The 23,038-nt window shown below is 40.1% G+C and overlaps 2 protein-coding genes and 1 long non-coding RNA gene across 6 annotated transcripts; all 3 read right to left on the bottom strand.

The window, feature by feature from the left end:
• Window positions 1-352: 352 nt before the first annotated feature.
• LOC101171917 (myosin light chain kinase, smooth muscle) lies at window positions 353-12,089 on the bottom strand. 4 transcript variants are annotated; one of them, XM_011477962.3, is made up of 19 exons: window positions 11,815-12,089; window positions 10,324-10,362; window positions 9,881-10,028; window positions 8,614-8,751; window positions 6,934-7,086; window positions 6,680-6,847; window positions 6,167-6,199; window positions 5,284-5,411; window positions 5,059-5,212; window positions 4,669-4,974; window positions 4,484-4,586; window positions 3,411-3,614; window positions 3,113-3,330; window positions 2,365-2,488; window positions 1,760-1,912; window positions 1,559-1,688; window positions 1,387-1,474; window positions 1,170-1,310; window positions 353-913 (listed from the first exon to the last, which is right to left on the bottom strand). In XM_011477962.3, the coding sequence occupies exons 2-19, from the start codon at window positions 10,357-10,359 to the stop codon at window positions 708-710; spliced, it is 2,631 nt and encodes an 876-aa protein (XP_011476264.2). In that variant the 5' UTR covers window positions 10,360-10,362; window positions 11,815-12,089; the 3' UTR covers window positions 353-707. The 4 variants fall into 4 exon arrangements, with proteins under 4 accessions (XP_011476264.2, XP_020560807.1, XP_020560808.1 ...); XM_020705148.2 differs by having other exon boundaries at window positions 5,059-5,215; XM_020705149.2 differs by lacking the exon at window positions 10,324-10,362 and having other exon boundaries at window positions 5,059-5,215; window positions 11,819-12,089.
• Window positions 12,090-15,934: 3,845 nt separating this feature from the next.
• LOC105354530 lies at window positions 15,935-16,438 on the bottom strand. The gene is made up of 2 exons (XR_909129.3): window positions 16,271-16,438; window positions 15,935-16,187 (listed from the first exon to the last, which is right to left on the bottom strand). It is a non-coding gene; the product is annotated as an uncharacterized LOC105354530 (long non-coding RNA).
• A 3,576-nt stretch (window positions 16,439-20,014) lies between these two features.
• Window positions 20,015-22,289, bottom strand: fzd2 (frizzled class receptor 2). The gene is made up of 2 exons (XM_020705151.2): window positions 22,138-22,289; window positions 20,015-22,049 (listed from the first exon to the last, which is right to left on the bottom strand). The coding sequence occupies exon 2, from the start codon at window positions 22,021-22,023 to the stop codon at window positions 20,461-20,463; it is 1,563 nt and encodes a 520-aa protein (XP_020560810.1). The 5' UTR covers window positions 22,024-22,049; window positions 22,138-22,289; the 3' UTR covers window positions 20,015-20,460.
• Between the last annotated feature and the right edge of the window lie 749 nt (window positions 22,290-23,038).

Below are 23,038 nucleotides of genomic sequence, written 5' to 3' on the forward strand. Positions count from 1 at the left end.
ATGTAGAGTACCGGTAGTTTTTTTTTTGTATTTCTAATACAGGCACTCTATTAAAAATAAATGGTTTGTGTTATTGTGGTCTAGATGACTGAATAATAATAATAAAAAAATTTATTTTGGAAATTTATGAATAAAAATACAGATGGATACGATGCAAGTTTTTAAAACTTCCGCATGGAAACACTGAAGCATAAACAATTATGTGTTCTTTACAGAAACATAACAACTGATCTTTTTTCATATATATTTTTGTTTTTGCTTGTATTTTTTTCATGTGGAAAAATGTTTTGTACAGACCTTTGTATTAAATGTGCTTTACAAATAAAGATATAAGGAAATCTTATCAACACAATAAGACTAATTTTAGGTTTAATAAACAAAAAAACAAACAAGATACATTTTATTCGAGTTTTAGATTATTAAAACAGTTTATATACAAAACACAGGATTTTCTATTCAATAACTTTATTCTCTAGATAAAATAGTGATGATTTGAAAACCAAATTTCTTAGAAAAGAAAATGTGTGAAATTATTCAAAGTTGTAGCTGCACAGAAAGCTTCACAGTTCCACCTAAAACTTTGTGTTAAAGCCAATATTTAGGTATAAGTCAGAGCAGAAACATCCTCCTCCATCTGCAACAATGTACAATGCAAAACACACACATCTTCCACAGAAATCCTCTCTGCATGTTTAGATGAGATGCATTTACTTTTGAACAGTCAGTTTTGCAGAGCAGTAGGTTTCCCCGTGGTCGTTGGTGGCTCTACAGGTGTAAACATTGGTGTCTTGCATGCAAACGTCTGTTAAAATCAGTGCACAGCATCCATCTTCATCGTATTCTATCTGCACAGCGGAGGACTCCTCCAGAGGTTCATCTCCACACAGCCACACCACCTCTGGGTCAGGATATCCTGCACAGACGGTAGAATTTAGAGTTCGACTGAGCAGAGATCAGATCAAATCAAGATGTGGATCTTTAGGAGATGTTAAAAAATTCACTAAATATTTTCAACATAAAAGTCTGGCAGAACTGTTCTTTTATTTACATCCTTAGATTTTACGTGTGAAAATATTTGAGACTCTTCTTAAGGCAAAAACATTCTGGCTGAGTGACACTTTTAAGTAAAAAACAAAAGATTGGGCAGTTTTAAAGAAGCCAGCATGTACCTGTGAGGTTACAGGACAGACGGGCAGAAGAGCCCTGAGTTACAGTCTGATCTTCCAACTTCTGCGTGAACACAGGTGGACCCTGCATCTTAAGTTCCAAAGACTGTAGAGCGCACTTTGCTTCGGGGCTCATGAGTGAGACTACAAGACAAAAACAAAGTTGAATCTTGAAAATAAAAAGATATTCTTATAGGACAGACGTCCACAAAGCTCTCACCCTCTCCAGGGGTTGTTGGAGACACACAGCTGTCACTTTTAGACAACAGAGTCATTCTCTTTAGGGCGAGCATGGCCTTTCCAGCTTTCTATGAGACAGAATTATATACATGAAGAGAAAGAAGTAGCAAAAACTCAACATTACTGATGTTTTCTTTTTGCTTGGGTTTTACCTTCCACTTTTGCCTGGCTAAAAACCTCTTCATCTTCTCTTTGGACAGACTCTTTGTAGAGGTGAGGTCTCCAGAATCAAAAGCAGCGATCCAGGGATGAGCGAGGGCTTCTTCACAGGACATCCGTCGCCTGTAAATAGACAATTGTGAGCGGCTGATTCAGGTCAACGTCTGGAGGAAGTGTTGTGCTTGAATTCTCACCTGGGGACTTTGACAAGCAGGGAGCTGATGAAATGTTTGGCCTCTTCGGTTATATCGCTAAAGCTCTCTTCATCAAATTCCCACTGAGCTGATGTGACCAGGGCCAGAGTCTCTGCATCACTTTCTCCTTGGAAAGGAGACTCTCCACTGAGCCTGGACACAGAATTGGAGGGGAGCAGATGTCGACTTAGAAAACATGTACAATTGATTTGTGTGGCCACTAGGTGGCACAAACGAGCTTTATTTAAATGTAATTTTTGACTGACAGGAAATCTAGATAAAGCAAAACACAAAAACCACAAAACAAATACTAACCTGATGTGACATAAATCAACTTTTATGTGTAAATAAAGGCACATACCAGATATACGACACAGGCAAATAAAAAATAACACTCATTTCATGTCTTTATGGGAGATGAAGCTTCTAGAAACCAAGTTTTCATGTTTTCAGGCAGAAAAAGCATGACCGTTTCCAAATATTTAAATACTTAAGAACTTGTGTGTCTTTGGCTTTTTGGAAACAAAATTTTACAACATCAATTTATATTTGCATTGGACTTGGCACCTCTATCAACACTCTGAAAGGGCAGAGGAGTGACTTACAGGATGTAGCAGATAACTCCAACGCTCCACATGTCAGTGGCCAAATGCACAGGCTCATAGTTGATAACTTCAGGTGCAACAAACTCGGGAGTTCCATGCATCACCTTCAGAGGTGTCTTATCATCTGTTGAAGATACATTGCCATATGATAGCTATAACACTCTCATGCTAGATTCACACTGCCCTCTGCAACCCGTGTTCCAGTAACCGCATCCAATTAAAAGTCTATGTAAACGTGCATTTCGAGCTTCCACATTAAAAACACACGTCACCATACAAGTATTGGAAGTCAATATTTAGGTTTTACATAGATAACGTATGGCAATTGAACACGTGTTGAAGGTTAAACTGGTTGAACTTTGAGCAATCAGAGACTCAGATTTGGTAGCGACGCATAGATAGCGTCCTTTTCAATTCAACGAAGTGCCAACCGTTTGAAAATTGATCATGGAGGAGAAATTAATAATTGTAGTTTGTGGACAGTCAGAATTCTTTGACACCAAGTCTTTCACATATGGAAAAAAAGCTGTGAAAGAAAAAGCCTGGAGCAAAATTTTCCCCGCTTCAACATTTTGCACTAAGCCTCTTCCAGCTGTAGGTACATGTGCTTGTAGGTACATGTGCTTGTATCGGGTAGCGACAGTCCAGAGTGAACCTGCGATTAGCACGGTCTTGATCGTGCCTCACATGTACAGTACATAGCATTAGATTGGCTCCTAAAACAAAATGGAAATGCCATTTTACTTACCGATCTTGCTAGCTAATCCAAAATCAATGATCTTAATGGAGTGACCGTTGGTGTCGACACACACAATGTTTTCAGGCTTGAGGTCCAGGTGAACAATTTTCTGCTGATGAATGTAGGCGACCCCCTCCAGAATCTGCTGCATGTAGCGCACGCTGGCCAGCTCAGTGTGTTCAAAGTTGTCATCAACAATACGCTCAAACAATTCCCCGCCTGGGATGCTGCAGAAAAGAAAAGAGAAACATGTAAAAATGCATGTAGAAGTCATAGTGGCAATGAGAATTTAGGATCTGACACTTACAACTCCATAACCATGACCATCTCAGGTTTGTGATCATAAGCAGCCAAACACTGAACCAGCTTGGGATGATGGAGGTGGTTCATCAGCTCGATCTCTCTGCGTGCAGCCTCTCTTTCTGCAGCTCGGCGTCCTTTATAGAATTTCCCAGCACACACGTGGCCCGTCTCTTTGTGGGTGAGCTTGAACACCAGGCCAAATTTCCCCCTAAGAAAGCCAGGGGTCAGCTAAGATTAAAAGTCCCATTTCAATCATCTTTTGATCTATTATTATTTAATTTATGTTTTATTTTCTAGGGCATAGTTTCTGCAGAGCGCCAATAGTTCATCAGAAATTCACCCTTGAGTTGTGGGCGTGGCATAAAGAAACACCGCTCCACTTTCCTCTCCCTGTTGCCTCTAGCTCTCCGTTTCCGCGCTCTTCAGCTAGCTTACAGCCCCTCACAACCCTTACCTAACATGACTAGAGCAACAACAATGGTGAGCAATATTAGAGTTATCCAGCTGTAGAGTTTTGAGCCAGATTCCAGCTCAGACGAGGAAAACAAAGACATCCATGGATCCATTAGTCTGCAAGTAGATGCATCGGAATGGAGCCCAGCAGGGAGCTTGTGCCCCGCCCAGTGTATTTTCTGTCATAAATACGATATTTTCAAACTGCATTTTTTTTCCCATCTACTCCTGATTTACAACCATTTGAACAAAGAAAAAATCAGAAATAGAGTTTTAAGCTTTTTCTTTGTTTTTTTTATATGTCCTCCATTTTTAGAAAAATGTTAAAAACACAATTTCCTTCACAGTGGGTCTTTAATCCAAATGTTGCTGATTGCATTGCACCTTCTAAACAGATGCTTATGAATTACTTATCCGTTACGATAAGATGAGGTTAATTAAAGTAAAAGAAAATTGCAACTGTTTTACTTTTACTTTCATGTCTGTACATGCTTGTTTTGTAATAACAGCCATTCCATTTCTTGAAAGAGATTTCTCTTCTCTGCACTTTTCTGATCCCCGTGAGCCAAAAATCCCCTTAGGCTTGAACTGAAGGAAATCCATATGTAAAAAACAGATACTCACATCCCCAACTTCTCTTGCAGAATGTAGTGATCTGTGACTTTATGAGTTGAGTCTATAGTGACGAGTGTATACTCTGGACTAGGGTCGTCTGGCTTCTCACAATCTAAGTAAAAAGAAACAATAAAACAAGAATAAATGTCTGTTATGTCTTGGATTTGACAGTTTTATGACCCATTCCAACCCACCTTTCTGTTCCATCCTAACTGCTGATGAAACCGGGCTGGGCTCGCTCACCCCCGCAGGGTTGAAGGCCCTCACTCTGAAGCAGTACTCGTGATTCGGTTGGAGCCCGGCGCACACTATGTACGAAGTGCTCTCACACTGGTCAGTGAGCTCAACCCAGTTCTCAGCACATCCTTGGTTATTCACCTCAACCACATAACCCACTATGGCACTGCCGCCGTCGTAACAAGGGCCCGACCAGGACAGCACCAGACTAGACTCAGACAGGAGGGAGACCACAGGGCACGAAGCCGGGGGCTCAGGTCTCTCTGATGGGGGGACACATTTTTAGGAGATTTCAGAAAGTTGCTCCACTTTTGTCTTCCTGTTGGTCACAATATGCTAGACCTTACCAATGACAGCAAGGGTAAGTGTGTGTTGAGCTGAGCTTTTGCGGTCCTTCAGCACCACAGTGTAGCGACCCGTGTGCTGCGGTTCAGCATTTGCAATAACTAAGGTGGTGCTCTCATCTGTATTCTCCGTCCACAGATCTGTACCATCCACTACCTGCTGGCCAAAAGAATAATGAGAAAAAGGTATTTTGATACAAAAGAAGTTGATATTTTGTGTTTAAGTACCTCCTCCTTGTTTCTGATCCAGCAGGACGCGACAGGGGGGCTTCCTCTGAAAGAGCACGACAGCTTGGCAGTTTGCCCGGCCTTCACCTCCAGGTGTTGTGGTGGATTTGTGAAATGTAATACAGGGCCTGCGAAGACACATCACCGTGTTTGGTCGCAAAAGTTCGTTGGAACGTGTACTGAAAGCTGTCTTCTCACATGAAAACTAGTGTATGCATGTTGACTGAATGTGAACCCAGAATATGACCGTTTCTTTTGAAACTGTGGCATTAAGCAAGTACCGGTATATCCATCAGAAACAAGCCAGCCCTTGAGCAATAACTTGATTTAAATGTACCTGCTCTTAGCTTGAAAGCACCAAATATGCACACATGGCTTATCAGACAAAAAAAAATTCCATATTTGACCTGTCAGTTTCCTCCAGCCAGTTTCTTCTGTCATTATTCAAATACCTCAACATCAAGATGGCAAATTTGAATGCGGCAAATCTGATAAAACTGAGCCTAAAGTACTTCAGAAAAATTCCATCCATTTTCCACGTCCAGTTCAGGTGACAAACTTAAAGAACAAAAACAAAGGAGATGTGACGTTGAAGGTTCACTTTGAAATCTTTTGTTGTTGCAGCCCACACCCTGGGGCAGGTTTCCCAGAACGTTCCAACAGCCCGAGCAACATTTTATTAAGAATAAAACCTAAAAAACGGAAGATAAGCTAAAACTACCTCCCTATCAGCAGTTTTCAAGGATAAGTTGGTTAAATAAACAGACACAGGAGACACGTTTCAACCTATTATTTAGAATAAAGCACAGTTACAGCGTTACAGTTACTGAAAGATTAAGACAAAAGGAGTGTTTTGGGGCAAAAATAGTCCAGTTTTCCTCACCTGTTGCTGAGTTGGCTCTCTTCTTTGGGATGACTGCAGAAACAGATGAAGAGCAGGTAGGTTTTGGCAGCAAGAAACATGGGATGAAGGTGTGTCTCCACTCCAGCTATGGCTATCAGTCTCCAGGCTGTACTGTTGTGTGCAATGTCCACTTCCCTACATGGTGTTTACTTGGAACTGTGAACTGTTGTGGGTGTTTCAGAAGGCTACATTGTGTGGAAGTCTTGACTGATTGGTATGTCTGTTTCACGACGGCCAATCAGACAAAAACAGGAAGTTTGTTTCCTTTTAGAGAGTAAAGGAAATATTTCAAGAATTATAAAAACATATGTAAAATATTTTTCTGATGTGCAGAAAATATTTAAAATGCAATGCAAAAAGAGTTTGCATTGCGGTTTTTTCAACAGACATGAAACAGTCAAAGAGGAAATTGACTTTTTTTTCCTGATAGCCTTGAACTGTTGAATACACACAAGTTAAGAAACAGTTTTGAAGTCATTTTAATCCTCGTACCTCTTGGTGACGACACTGGGCTCTGCCTGTCAGGGCTTACAGGTGAGCTGCAGGTGGATCCTTTGAATTTCTGCAACTCATTGCGAGTCGGTGATGACTTTCCGTTGGCCTCAATGCTCTTAGATGGTGAAATGGGGAACTTCAAACCACTAAATTTAGTTTCAAAGTCTACATTTGATGCAAGGAATGGAGAAAAAGAATGAATTCATGAGCAATTGATTTATAAATAGTTTTTAGAATGGTGTTTTGCTCACCTCGGACGCATACAGCCGCGCTGCAGGACTTCTTCCCCGCACTGTTTTCCACCAGGCATGTATAGGCCCCAGCATCTTCAGGCAGACATTCTCTCACAACGAATTTCACCTCTCTGCCATCAAAGCAAGCTTTCCCAAAATGGGCTGCTTCCCCTGATCGTAAAAAAAACAAACATAAAGTCTTTGATATCAATAACAAGATTCTTGGTTTTGGATGATGTTTGTGAAATTCCTGTTGGATTGCATCATTTTGTTTGTCTATGGTCACATGATTTCCCAGTTTTTTCATTTCAGTGAAGTATCAAACCCCCCTTTCTTACTTTATGTTACTGGGTAGATTACACACTGCAAAAACGGAATCAAATCAAAGTAAACAGACCGTTCTTCTTGTCTAATTTTTGCCTTGAAAAGAAAATGATTTTATCAAAAAAGCTAAGTTCACATCGGGCATTTGACACACATTCAAGAACATGCATACAGCCCATGGTGTTCAGACTTGCAGCACGATGGCAGTACGTTTTCTACGTAGAGCCCAAAAATGTTCGTAGAAGCTTTCGTACCGATGGGTAAACATGAGGGTTTCGAATGGAATTCTAACAGGAAGTGATCACTCGAATGCAAACTCGAATGTTGCCAAGGGCGGCATGAATGTAGCTTAGAGAACTTAGTGACCAGAATTTCTTCCTCAATTAAGAATTCTTGGTAAGATATTCCGTTTGGCAGATTTATTTTTTAGTTATATGGATCAAAAATCAAAAATTCTAATAATTTTTGATTCATTTCTGGGGGGGTCTGTTTTGGCAGTGCAAACACTTTGCCAAGTCTCCCCCCAGTTTGCCCTATTGAAGTCGCCACCAATTTATTATATATAAACTAACCATGACAGAGGCTCCATTATTGGGATCTCCTGTTTGGTCGAGTTTATTTCTAAAGTTTTAAATACATTTTTCGGTTCTGTCGACACGTCAGGAGTCGCCACAAAAAGTAATTTGCATGAGAACTCGCCAGAAGTTTGACAGCACCTGCTCTGTGACTGAATCTGGTCCTGAAGTCCCACTCCAATCATTTTTTGATCTATTGTAAAAGCGTTCCCAGTGATCTTGTAATTATAATCATCCCTTTTTTAGGTAAAATGAAGAAATAAACCTGTGTCAATTTCTAGGTCATAGTTACTGCAAAGCAGCAGTAGTTAATTAGGAATTTGTATCTGATTTTTGGATGGGGCTGTTAGCCTGGAACAAAAATGGCCATATTGGTGGCATCCAGCTGGACAGTTTTGAGCCGGATGCCAGCTCAGACGAGGAAAATGAAGAAGTACACAGATCTAGTCGTCTACATCAAAATATACTGCAGCACGGAGCTGGAGGCTTGCCGATTGTAGATTTTACCTAACTACAAGCTTTTTCCATCATCTGCTCGTGATTCACAATGATTTGAATAAAGAAATTCCCAGAAACCGACTTTTAAGCTTAACAACATTTGTCCTCCATTTTTAGAAAAGTGCCACTAAAAACATTGGTGTGAATCCTAAAATCTACAATCTTTCGACTACCAATTTACTCTAAAGACCAATGCTTCAGAATCTGGGGAGGGGGGGGGGGGGGGGGGGGTCCAACAAATCCTTTTCAAAGGTGAAGGTTTAAGTCAAGAGTCACAGATACACCAGCGTAAATTGCTCACCATTGTGTAGCCACATCACTGTGATGGGTTGACTCCCTTTAACAACGCCTCTCACCACAATATCACTTCCTTCATCCACACAGCAGTCCTCCAAGGGCTGTATGAAGACGGGGGGCTCCAGACTTTTTAAACGAAACTCTGCAAAGTAGAAAAAAAGATTAATAAGGAAAGCTACTTTTACTCCACAGAATCTTGCGGCTCATCTGTGGTTAAATATTCGATTCATAACTCGATTTCATGTTAAATCTGCCACAGTCATTACAGCAACCGTGACTATAAATGCATTCCATCAAGGCAGCCCCGTTGTTGTTTTTTGTAAATACAATTTTGCGTTATCATGCTTTGAACGAAAGTGTTTTGAGTCCTGCCTAAAGCAAAATTCTTTTGCCGTTGGCTGGCTGGAATCCGTGGGTTAATTTTCCAAAGAATTTTACTTTCCCCTCTACCATGTAATTGCTGATGTTCTAACGTGTTGTTGAAAAAGTAGATAAGGAACCTTTGTGGGTAAAGAGAATAAGAAAAACGAAATGCAGCTGTAAGGTAGTGAGACCTTTTTTTTCATCTTCTTTTAATAGCAAACACAAAACAGAATGCAGGTAAAAGGTCCAGTTTTATTTTTGTACCTGCTGTTTGCAATGTTAAATTGTTTTATGACTTTTGAGGTGGCCTAACTCTTGTTAGGTTATGAATTTAACCTCTTTGAACTGAAGAAATGAAGTTTCTACGCTTCATTTCCTTCTTTGTTTTATAGAACTCTGCTGAATCAAAGGTTTGCAGTTTACTAGATTCATTTATTTATGGGTAAAACAAGTTTTCTGACAGACAGTTTAAGGTGTCCTTTTTCTTACCTTTAACCATTTTAATTTGTACAGAGCAGTTTTATAGGCTTTCCCCAGATAACAGTTGAATTTTATATTTTAGATCCAAAAAAAAACAAAGAACAGTAAGAGGCCTCAAGTATTGACATAACTCATTATTTAGTTAAAATACTAATAACCTTTGTTTATCCAAAACATTTGCTAAGGAAATTTAGAGGAAAAAAATTCAATTTATCACAACAAACAAGTCCGGATATTAACTTTTACAGCAACAAACTAAATGAAAGTAAAGCAACTTGAATGTATTTCAAGGGCACTAGCTGTTATAGTCATTGTCCTGCTCAGAAATGTCACATAAGTATGGTAAAACACATGCTATCAGCAACTTTCCTCCTAAAGAAAGTTCCAAATATTTAGTTACTGTTTCCAGCTTGTTTTCCTGGTCTTACCTGTTTCTGAGCATTTAACCGGGGTCCGGGAATCGATGATTCTAAGCCGACTTGTTTGTGCAGACAATGCATTCGGGGGCTTGATGTGCATCCTGAAGGTTGACACAAAAAGCTTTTGGCTGCCATCGCCATTCATGTTTGTTTGAGTCTGTAAGCAGAGCAACAAATAAATTACAAAGTCATTTCCTGGCCTGACTATCGCACTTCCTTTCTTAGCTTCTGTGGTGTGGACTTCTGCCACTCAGACTCTTTTCTACAAAAAAACAAAACCTGTAACTGCTTCTGTCACTCTCTGCTAGCCCACTGAAGCTCTGTCTTCACTCCTCACACAATTCTGTACATGTGCAACCTCTGTTTTCTCACCCTCCCACTTGACTTTTATAGCCCCACCTACACAGCAGTGTCTCTTATCTCCTCAGAATCAGTAGAATCCAAACCCTTACCTTTATTGTCATGGATAAAGGACATTCGCAATGCATGACCTAGGAAAAGCAGAAAAGGGAGGTGGAGATGTGACTTATCTACCTACCCAGCCAAAGGTCACTCAGTGTGCTGTTTGTTGAATCCACCACTGCTTGCTGATGTGCACTGTCACTCATTGGTGTCTCTTTTTAGTAATTCCATTAAAAAAAGTTTTTTTCCCTCTTTTTATTTTGCTTAGGTGCAGCTTTAGGTTGCAAGACATTAACCTTATAAATCACATGTGGCTTTTGGTGACTGAGCAGCTTCTTTGCACATCTTTACCAGACTCATCCATGACTACAGTAACCGGGAGAAGTTTCTATAGGGGCCTGCTGTTGATAAAACACATGCAGCAGAGACGGTCAGGCCAAGGGAGAACAGCAGGGCTTTGAATAAAATCAAACAACGCACTATTGAGAGAATACATGCTCAGCTTCACTGCACTAAATCTAAACAAAAGATAGGAGTTTTTTGTTTTTTAAGTGCTGCATATTTGATGTGCAGCAGATCGTTCTAATCTACTCCCATCCCAAATTCCCAAATTCCACATCAGTGATCACACAAAATAACTCAGTGAGGGGATTGTTTAGTTTCCAAGAGCAAAATCCTAATTCAAACATTTACTGAAGGGTTTCACACAAAGACATTCTTGTTGGAGCTTGATAAAGATGAGTTTGAGAGTGAATCTGACCTTTTACCATTTGAAGAAAAAGAAAGCCTGCACACAAACTAATTTGGAGGTCATCTGTTTATTCAATGTGAACATAGTCAAAAGCACATTCAATTAAATTGTTTTCTTGATTTTCTTCTAATATTTTAAGTGAAACAAGGCAGTTTTGGGTAAAAAAAACTGCTGTAAAAGTTACCATATTTGGACGGTGCATGCACATATGAACTTGTTTCTAATGAAATTTGACACAAATCTTAAAATAAGTCCTGACGGCTTCCTGTGTAGAAAACAGAACACAGCAGGGGAAGTGGGCTGACCCTCTTGCAGAAGAATTAATTATTAGTTCTGCATGTTTTTTTTTTGAGTGTGCATTTTCACACAAAATTCTACAGCACAATATTTAAAAAAAAAAACAGTGCAGATTTGTGTCCAAAAAATGGTGAAATGGCAGTATTTCACCATTCTTTGGACACATGTCTGCACTATGTTTTAACCAGAACATGGAACTTTCGTTGTCCACATCAAATCAAACATTATTTATATAGCACTTTTCCTATAAAAGCATAACACAAAGTGTCCACAAGCTATCAGACAAGTGAAGTGATAAACTACCCATCATTAAAAACTAACAAAAAATGTATTTTAACAGCATAAGAATATAATAAGTTAGTTAAAGTAGTTAAAACAGGCATGTTTTTAAATCTGGATTCAGATTTTAACGGATAAAATGTTAGAAGATGAAAGCAATTGATAAAAAATGGAAAGCCCAGAAGAAACTTTTCAGAGTAAAGCTGTCACCCACCTACTTTGTTGGAACAATTACACCCCTACATGTCAGAGATATTCCCCGCTGGCTGTCTCATCGGTAGATCAATGGTAGCCTGGTTCTCCAACAATTCCTCAAAGATCTCCAAAAGCTGATAACTGCAGGTGACAATTTGGTCAATGCGCTGCAACAGGCCTGCTCCTCAGATGCCCCACGCCGACATTCAGTGTTAGAATTCCAAACACCACAGGACGTCCCCCGAAGGCTCAGCGACCATGCTCGGACAGATCCACTTGTGCTGTGTTTACGAAACATGGGCGCACAGCGGGAGCGGCGCTGCAGCTCCGACACGTTATGACGCACGACCTGACTTCTTTACGCACAGGAACGGGAGCCTACAGTTCAGAGGGTCACGTATGCATCCCACAGCCAGACCAGGCTTGATTATATTGTTGAGTATTGTTGAGTTTAGTAAACATTTGAGACAAAAAGTCTACAAAAATAGATTTATTTCTGACCTATGATAAAATGATGACTGTTGATTATTCTATTTCAACTTCAAAGTTATATCTGTTTGGGGTGAGAGGACTGGGATTTACCCGGTTAACCAGTTATTTACATAATTATTTATGTATATTTTATTGTTCATTCTATTGCTTTTATTTTATTTTCACTTTTATGTACGGCGACCTTGGGTTCCTTGAAAGGCGCCTAACAAATAAAACGTTTTATTCTTCTTCTTATTATTATTATAAAACACTAACGTTTACAGGTCATTCCTCAAAATGCAGGACTATTAGGCCTAAATGTGGAGTCCCAGAAGGCATTATATAAGTCCTATTATTTTCATTTATATGTGTATTTATATAAAGGACATTGCAGTCTATGCACTGAAAGTTTTTTTATTTTTTGTAGACAATTTTTTTCTGCAGGAAAAACTGTTTGTAGAAGATATTGAAATTAAACCTAAATATTTTGTCTGATAGTTATAAGCTTTCATTGAATCTAGGATAGTTTATGGTTTTTGCTAAAATCACAAAGTATATTGATGGAGCTAATATTGAAAAAGTATCTTAGTGTAGATTTGTAGGATAATTTTTGATGAAAGTTTGTCTTGGAAGTCTTATATATCCTATTAAAAATAAAGTGGCTAAAATGACTTTTGTTTTGAAAAATGTTAAATACTATATTCTTTAATGTGCTGAAAAGGTTACATCATCTAATTTGAGAGCCTTGTTTTACTTATTGTGGTTGGGTGGGATTAAACCAAATTACTAATTTAATCCTATTGCATTTAAAGCAGAAAATAGTTATTCTAATAATACATAAAAATGTGTATTTACGTACACACGCATGCCATTTATTTGTCTTCTTCGGGATCTTTGTTTTTGTTTCGTTTTGTTCTTGTACCACAGTTTTACTGATAAGGAAACCCTGGACAGGTCCAAAGACAGCTCCTTATATGTAAAAACATTTTCAATATGATACATTTTGAAAGTAGGCCTAACTAAAGAAGAACTGTGAATGACACAACAAATTAGTCTAAAATTTAACCCTTCTTAATGCAACTAAAGGTCAACTACATCTCTAAATCTCAACACTTTGAAGAGCAGACAAATAAAGAAATATCTATTACATATGTCTCTGCTTTGTTTTTGGGATTGATCGGAACACGTCTATGCTGATAAACATTGCCAATTGTCATTTTCTTTTTCTTTTCTTATTGAAAAATACATGCAGAGCTGATCTGTTGATTCCACTACTCAAATGAACTAACATTAGAAAGAATGCTGTGGGGTCATGCTGGATAGTTACAGGTAGAAAGAAAATTAAAAACAGCAATGGAGAACATTCAATTCGAATAAAACGTAATTTCCATTGATAAAATCTGAAACATCTTTACCTGGCAGAGATTTTGGCTGAAGCTACTGTCACCAGAACCGAGAAACTGGCGCCATCTAAAGGTTAGATTAGGTTATTTCCTTAGAGGCTCAGAAGCAAAATCAAACAAGTAATGGGGAACACATTCAAAACCCACTAGAGAGTGAATTTGTCTGTTTTAAACACAATCTGAGCCTGAACACAACATGCAATGTTTTCTGACCGCATAATACAGCTTTTTTATTGAAGTAAAAGGCTGCTCCCCTAAACCTTTTCTTAATATTTTCATTCAAATTTGCAGCAATTTTGCAAATAGCATTGTCAGGAAACCAAGAAGCTGTGTATTTTGTTGCCAATATATGTTTTATCTTTGCATGCTTCTTCATGCAGAAGTCATATTGATGCAGTGCATAACTGAAACACCAGATGGGGTTGTTGCTGCAAATGTTTTTCAGAGATGTTTCAGTTTTTTATCCAGTCTCAGTTAGGCCGTCCATGCTATACTTTTTATTATTTTAATGTTTACTAAAACTGTATCCTCAGGTGCAGTATTTCTGAATGTTGGGCCAAAAGTTATGTTTGTGTTTTACACAAAAATCTCTGTCTGGTTCTTCGATCCACCAGCATCTCAACTGTTGTTGATGACCACAAAAAACTGTAAAATCTATTAATAAATCTAAAGAAAACCACAAATGATTGTAAAATTAGATGTGCCGAACTTCTTGTGATTCTCCTTGAACAGAGGCAGCAGCTAAAACTCAGGAAAGCAGATTTGTGATTGGATGCGGTGAAGGAGGAATGACTCACAGGGATCTAGAAAAACAATGTGCAGTCTGGTGCATTAAGAAGTCATTTATTGCGAAAGAGAAAATTTGTGAACCTGCATGTGTCTGACTCCCTCCTTTACATTGAGGCCCCTCTTGTGCTGTAAGGGCTCACATGGAAATGATTAGACTGTGCAATGAGTGAAATTACAGAGAACCAACAGAGCTGAAGCCTAGCCACTCACTAATTCAATTTTACATCCATGCTCATAAGCTGCACACACGGATAGCCAGGATATAAAGAGGAATGCAGAAATAGAAAAAGGAAACAGTTTCTTGTTCCTAACAGATGTTGTTTTGCTTCATCTTATGAGGAGTCGTGCATGGAAATAGAACTAAAAATAAAGCGTAATAATAGTCTATCAGTAAATTGGTTTTTAAAAGGACTTCTTACAAAAAAATAAGAACAAAGTACTTCACAAATGTACTACAAAATGTTGCATTACTGCAGGATTGTGAGCTATCATCTTTATCGACACAGTTTCTCATGTTTAGATGCAAAAATACATAAAACAGAAAAAAAAATTTTGTTGACTGTGCTGGGAAAAGGCTGAACTGTTCTTTTCCTTCATCTTTTCTTCTGTCTGCTGGACTGAGGAGTCTCTACTAAAGCAGGGAAGTGTGACTAAACATGAACCACATTCACATTCTCATTCTGAGCATAACTATATGAAACAAACAAAAAGAAAAACACATTTTCACCTCCGTTAGTGCACCAAATATGCTTGGAGACGCTTGTGCTTCAGTTTTTGTCAGCTCCTGGAAAACGTTTCTACCACACTATAACAAATTGACATGGTTTTCACCAAAAAAAAGGCCAAAAACACAGAAATAAGCCAGCTGGTTTAGATTTGGGACTGTGAGTCCACTCTCATGTCGTTTATCACTCATATCGTCTCCAGAAAGTTTATGAGGGTTTCATGCTTGCATTCAATCAAGGGTGTGAACACTAAACCTTCGATCCTCTTTACACCCTCTTTCAAATTAGGGCTATTATCATCTCCAAGGGGGGCTCCGAGAATATCCACCCTGCAGCTGTTGGCACCTTTCTGCTCAGCGGCACAACAAGCTCTGAGGAACCTCCACACCAAAATGAACTCCTGTAAATCTGGGAGTGTTTGACTGTTTGTCACTCTGTGACACGTTTATGAACAACAGCGGGGATGCAACTATTCACTTTCCCCACAGTTTGATTCAAACCTTAATTTTTGATTCATGATTTTGTTTCCATTTGATAAATGTGATTTGAATATTCTGCAAAGCAACGACAAAAAACATCAGAAAAATGTGTTGATTTTATTAGTTTGAAGCAAGTAATATTAATAAAAACATTTCAGTTGGCTTATTCTATACATGTTGTCACGTCATATAATAATAAATCCTTTGTCATGGCTACAGAACACTTTTCGACCCAGACGCTGGAACCCGGAAGAAACACAGGAGGACGAGAGTGGCAGGTAAGAGGGTTTAATAGTGAACAGACAGAAAACCGTGGGCAGGATCTAGGGTTCCCAGAGAGTGAAGATCGAACTCGAGTGGCGTCACTGCTGGATCTTTCTGCAGGCAGTCGGAAGGAGTTGACGTCGGAGGGGGTCCAAGAGATGGCAGAAGACGGCAGAGGCTCGAGGTGGGACCAACAGGAGCGAACGGAGGGAAGGTTCCAGACAGAGGTTGATGCAGGCGACCACTTGTGACAATGGATCCCTGGAGATGAGCAGAGACAGAAATTAGCCAAGGGCTTAACGAGACAGAACACCATGAACGAGACGAGAGGACCAACTATGCACCATCAGGGGCAACGGACTGGCGAAGACTGGTAATCCAGAGGCTCCTTATGAAGGCAGAAGAGGTGATGAAGTAAGTGGCAGCAGCTGGGATGGAGAAACAGCCAAGTGGAGAGGAGAGGGGGAGGAGTCTGACAGCGGCACCATATCATCCTTAAAGATCCACTCCAAGGAAAAGTGTGTTTTTGATGCTTTTAACAAGTTCTTTTGGCTGTTTTTTCTGATGATACAGGACATATATATTAAAAGAATGAGCTCAAAATTGCATTTCTGAGTATTTCTTTATTTAAATTGTTGTGAATCAGGAGCAGATACCAAAATGCAGTTGGAAAAAGCTTTAAAGTGTGATGTACAAGTTACTACGACGAGCCACGAGCTCCCAGCTCCGCTCCATTCTGATGCATCCACTTGGAGACAAATAGATCTACATACGTCTTTGTTTTCTCTGGTGTCTAGCTCAAAACTGCACGGCTGGATAACTCCGATATTGCTCGCCTTTTTCTGTTGCACCAGTTTTGTTACGTGTGAGGGGCTGAAGAGAGTGTAAACAGAGAGCTCTCATTAACGAGGGGTTGATCCGCACCAACAGTCCCGCCCACAACTCAGAGGCAAATTTCAAATGAACTCCCGCTGCTCTGCAGAAACGATGTCCTAGAAAATCACACAAAAATGCTTAGAAAATAGACAAAAAGATGATCGGAGGGGGTCTTTAAATTTAACATAACATGTGTTTGACACTTTCAACATTAACTTATAGGCTACTGGTATGCAGTAGGGATAGAATGAATCACTTTCCTCATCATTCAGTTAAATGGTTTGGCTTTAAACCCAGAATTGTGGAATTCCTAGAATACAGTGCAGAAAATCTTGTGCAGATACTCTTAGACTTGATCTTTAAGAGGAGAACTTAATTAGCTGCATCTCCCTAAAGTAGCTGTTGGTACTGTTCTTTGGCCTCAAGGACAAACTTATCAGTTGACAATCTAATTCTTGAAGTAACTTGGTTTAGTCATTTAAAAAAAAAGGCTATAATGCAATTATAAAAGACAAGGGGGATTGCGGTGACACTACACAACTCTTCTCATGGTTTTGTTAACTGTGACAGATAGGTTTGGCCTTAGTTACTCTATTATTAGGCTGTGTTGATGTTGGGACAAAAATAGCAATCACTGTTTAGGGTTCTGAATTGGAGTCTAGTTTTCAAGGGATTTTGGAGATTACACAATGAAGGTAACTGATCATTATGAACAAAATGCATGTCTTTCTTTTGACACGCCCTTTTCTCTGTGGCTACCCTTTTTAGACATAATAAAATGGAAGAAATAATACGTTGTGTTTCCTGCTTACATTTGTAGAACCAAGACACAAATCCCCGCTCCCCTCGTATGGCTAGGATAAAGTATGACAAACTGTTTCAGCTCTTGGGGAATGAGTTTTTCTTGAGTTTGTGCCAGAACTTGATTAGAAACAGACTCCGTGTCTAGATTCTCCTTTTTTTTCCCCTTCAGTCCTTTGTTTGTTTTTAAGGAACTCTTCACACAATTCATCTACAGGTAAAAAGAAAAAAAGTCATGGTCTGTTGGTAAAAACTGGAAAAACTATAGCACACAAGCAGTGAGAGGAAAGACGCTTTTGACTAATCCCTCTTTCGACATGCCAAGACCTTTCTTCCATTGGAGTGAAGACATAATATCAACCTAAGGAGCATTCCTCCTGTCTTACCCCTAATCTTGGCTTGTTCCTTTTTGCCCTCAAGCAAGCAAGAAAACACTGCATGTATGACTTAGGAGCTCAGTCATCAGCATGGCAGACTGTTGCCACTAAAAACACAGTTTATTTACATGTATCTGCTCTTGTTCCTGAGCTTTCAATGCATTGATGGCAAGCATCTACATTCATGCACATAAAGCTGACGCACTGCAGAGTCTTTGACACTTTTTCTGGTTTTATTTGAATATTAAGAAACTCAAACGTTTGTCTTTTCTGAATAACATTCTTCTTTTTTTGGAGCTTTCTAAAGGAGAGAGACAAAAGCAACACTATGGTGCCAAATTTTCCATTATGCTTTCCAAACCCCTCCTCTTTCAAACCCAGAATCAATCTCCTCGCTGCAGCACCCACCCACAGGCCCCAGCGCTCCAACTCCTCATTTGCCTTCCTGCTTCAGTGCAAAGCCCAACAAGCCAGCCATTAAGTTGAGTTAAGCACAGGAAGCGGGCCTTCAGGCCAGGCGGTCCTGTTTACAAGGAGCCAGTCAGGTCTCAGCGGTGCTTTGAAGTGAGCTGCACACTGGAGACTGTCTTTCATGAGCCAAAGACCTGGTGCTGCTCCAGTGACTCACCACACCCCGGCCCCCCTGAATCTTCCCAACATGGGGAAAGGAGGTGTTACCAGGCAGAGTAGGAGTACAGGTACAATGCAAACTATTTGATACTTACAAAGATCTTTTTTAGATTTTCTATTGTTTTAACTTTTCTTTGCTTTTACACCTTTCCAGCACAGTGGAGATTTATTTTTTGTCTCATTAAGAGCTGGGATCAAGCAATAAGGAAATTATGATTTTAATGAGTCAAAATTATTTTGCGCCATACTCTTGACAATAGAAAAACCTGATTTTAAGACTGAAAAAAGCTCAAATTGTGCAAGTTTAATGACGTTATTTTAAAAGTAAATAAGTCAGTCATTTCCACTTATTATGCCAGTTTTTGATCGTGGTAATCAAAATAAAGTACAAGTAGATACATAAAAACTTAAAAATAACTATTTTGCTTCAAACTAGCAAACCAATACTTATTTTGGGGTTGTTTGATATTCAACTTGAAGTAAATTTTTTAAGCAGTTAGCTTTTTTTAGCTTATTTTTCCCTTTTTTGAATGCTTGCTTCTAGATTTTGCTATTTTATCATATTTCTTAAGTAAAAGTGACTTTCTGCACGCACATCATTACGATTAGTGTTCTTTTTCTATTTTTGGGCTCCAGATATAAACTTTCTTATATAGCAACACCCCAACAGCATTTAACTTGTGAAAAGGTTGTAAATTACTACAAACTTTTCTGAAATGTTTTGAGTACAGTGAGTCCATGTCTGGCATTAAGCCTCTGCTGCTTCCATTTCCAAAGATCCAAATGTAAATCAGAAACACTCATTCAAAATCTGAGTTGTTTTTTTTCCCTGCATCCTCCTAACCTATAAGGTAACCATATTAATAAATGTTCATGCATTGTGACATTTGCGTGCCGTTCCTCAGATGCCTGCCTGCCCGTGGCGCGGAGCTTTTTGCTTTGAGGCACAAGGATCCAATTTCTTCTAAACTCCCATCAGCTCCATGGCAGACTGTGGAAAAGGCTGTTTCAGCAGAGAGAGAGAGGCACAAAGCAACTCTGATCATCCAAAACCACTGAAAATCCCCTCAAAACAAAGAAAAAAGTATCACTTGCAAGTAACGTAGTGTCCAAGTGTAACTTGCTGTCAGGTGTGAAGTCCCTGTGTACACTAAAGGGGTGAGTGAATAATAGCAGATGCATTCAGATGATAGCGCCTCACTGCATTCTTTGCTTTTGTCGGAAGCCTGCAGTCTTCCGCTAACAGGCTGATCTCCACTTTAAATTCCAAGAATCTGCCGTCCTGCTGCCTGTCTGTCTGCAGGAACAGATGTTCATGGATGACGATCCGTCATCCCGTAAAGTTAGCAACATCATTTAACCTGTCATGAAACAAAAAACAGCTGAAGAATACCTAAACAAACAGCTGGAATATTGTTTTTTATTTTATTTAATTAAAAATGACCAATGATCAAGGAAAAAAAAAGATGCATAAGTAAACCAAATACATTTTCAGATGTGAGGAGACGTATACTTTTAAATACAAAAAAATGTACAGTTTTTACAAGTGCTATTTACATTTTTTTAAGTTCCTGAAAGGTCCAAGCAACGTGACTTTAATTTTCTTCGTGTTCTAATTTAGTTGGAAACTTCTCACCTGGAGTTTGTGGAAACAAAGATTAAAAGAGTTTGTTCAGTCACGTTTGACCCAGATAGAGAAACAGCTTGTCTAAAGCAGAACTCTCGTGTTTTTGGTACAATTCTCTGGGTTTTAAGTTCAGATATCGAAAATATCATTGAAATGTTTTTTCCCCGCTTTCAACAGACAGGTCAAAACAGTAAATAGTCTGATTAAACCACGTCAGGCTGTTCTACACGGTGGTTTCCCCGTTTTTGCCACTTGTCAGCCTGGTGTAGAACTTGCGCCAGGAGTGCAGCGTCTTTCCAGACCAGATCCAGAAACCAGAAGTGATGCCGACGATCAGCGTCATGAGATATTTGATCATATAGACGGTGAAGTCTGGGGTCATGTGCGGCCTGCTCTGCGCCGGACAGGGGATGGCCAGGCTGCGGCAGTTCCGGCTGACCCAGCTCCGCTCCCAATGCGGCCGGAAAGCCTGCTCGTAGAAGAAGCAGGCGATGACGATGGTGGCCGGAACGGTGTAGAGCACGCTGAACACCCCGATCCGCACCATCAGCTGCTCCAGCTTCTCCGTCTTGGTGCCATCGTGCTTCATGATGGTGCGAATTCTGAACAGCGAAACGAAGCCGGCGAGCAAGAACGAAGTGCCGATGAAAAGGTAAATGAAGAGAGGGGCCAACACGAACCCTCTTAGCGGATCCAGGTTGCTGAGACTCACAAAGCAGACGCCGCTGAGCACGTCCCCCTCAATCTGCCCCATGGCAAGGATGCTGATGGTCTTTACGGCTGGCACGGCCCACGCCGCCAAGTGGAAATACTGAGAGTTCGCCTCAATAGCCTCATGACCCCATTTCATCCCTGCAGCCAGGAACCAGGTGAGAGATAGGATGACCCACCAGATGGAGCTGGCCATGCTGAAGAAGTAAAGCATCATGAAGAGGATGGTGCAGCCTTCCTTTTTGGTGCCTTGAACAACGGTCTTATATCCATCAGGGTTAAAGCTGTCATTGCACGCCACCTTGTCTCCCAGGAAGTAGCCCGCTATGAAAGCAATGGAGACCATAGTGTAGCAGCCGGACAAGAAGATGATCGGCCGCTCTGGGTACCTGAAGCGCTGCATGTCAATTAAATAGGTGGTGACTGTGAAAAAAGTGGATGTACAGCAAAGTACAGACCAGATCAGAACCCACATCCGGGCAAAGTGGATCTCCTTGTCGCTGAAAAACATATTTCCACCATTCCTCGGTGACTCGCATGGAGCTCCACAGTCCTTCTCTTCTAAGAAATGATAATTCAAGTAAGGGGGAACCCTCAGAACAGAGGGACAGGTGAACGGCCTCTCATGTGTGGAGACTCTGGGGAGCTCCCGAGTCCCTGGGGCCGGTGGCAGTGGAGGGGGCGCCGTGGGGCTGGAGGATTCGTTCTGCCCCACGCAGATCTGTCCATGATCTCCCAGCAAAGGGAAGTTCTCGCAGCGCAGCTTTTCCGGCCACTGAAAGCCGAACTTGTTCATGAGAGCCTCGCAGCCCTGCCGGGCTTTCTCACAGATGGGCCTGCACGGAGGAATGGGCTTTTCCAGAACGGTGCACACAGGCGCGTACATGGAGCACAGGAAGAACTTTAACTCAGGCGAGCATTGTACCTTCACGAGCGGGAAGAACTGGTGAACCTCGAGCCCCGCATCCTCCTGATTGTGGTTCCCCATTAAATTGGGCATGATTGTTTGGTTGTAGGCGATGTCTGTGCATAAAGGGATCGAAATCTGCTGGCAAAACCCATGCGGAGGGAGCATAAGTCCATCGTCCCCCTGATGTTGAGCTGATATCACGGCAGTCAAACACAAAAACCAAAAAGTCACCATTTTTTCTTTAAAACTCGGGTAAAAGGAGGACAAAAAGTTCTTTACCCAAGATCCTCAGAGTTCTGTAGCTTATAAAAATGGTCTTCTAGTCTCACAGCGAACTCCTTGGGGTTTCACTCCTGAAAAGTAAGCGTCTGCCTTTACGCTTTTGGTTGATTTCTTTTCTTTTCTCCGACTTCGTCAGTTCGGTTTTGCCCAGCTAAACTAGATCCGGTATATATTTTCAAAATAAATCAAATGAAGCAAATAACAAAATTACGAGAAAAAAAATCAATGACCGACAACAGCCATAAGAATACGAATCATCATCCCCACAATGTGTTAAAAATCTGTTAAAGGAGTACAAATAACAAAAAGCTGTACTCTATATTCCCCAACCAGCACGAGACTGTGGTGGATGTTTTTATTTTGAAAATAACTCTTCCGGTCGGAAATTCATAATATTTCAACTTGATGAAACAGCTGGATTTGCTTAGTCCCATGAAACGCTCGTTCTTCATAGAGTTATGAGAGACCATTCTTTCCTTCTTTGTGTACTTTGATGTCTCTGCTCCTGATCTCTCATAACATTGGCTTCATTACTAAAACAACTCACGCAAATCTTCTTGTGTGCTACAATAAAGTGAAGTTATGACTGAGGGCAGTGTGTGTACAGACCCACAAGGACTAAATCAACCAAAATATTAACTTTTTATGAACATTTCTCGCGAAAAAGTTGGGAATTTAATGTAAATTTTTGCTTAAATTTACAACAAAGACCAATAGAACCTTTTTTTTAGTACATATGTTGTTTTAAACTTTTTTTGGACAATTACGTTCATGAAAGATGAAGCTGGAATAAATCATGAAATAAAGACTATACCACATTTGTTTTGTTCAAATAGGATGCCACATTTTAAAAGGTGTGTCTTCAATAAAAAAAAGAAAAAAAATATGTATATTTCCT

Source organism: Oryzias latipes, chromosome 8 (genome assembly GCF_002234675.1).
Source record: "Oryzias latipes chromosome 8, ASM223467v1".
NCBI classification, from domain to species: domain Eukaryota; kingdom Metazoa; phylum Chordata; class Actinopteri; order Beloniformes; family Adrianichthyidae; genus Oryzias; species Oryzias latipes.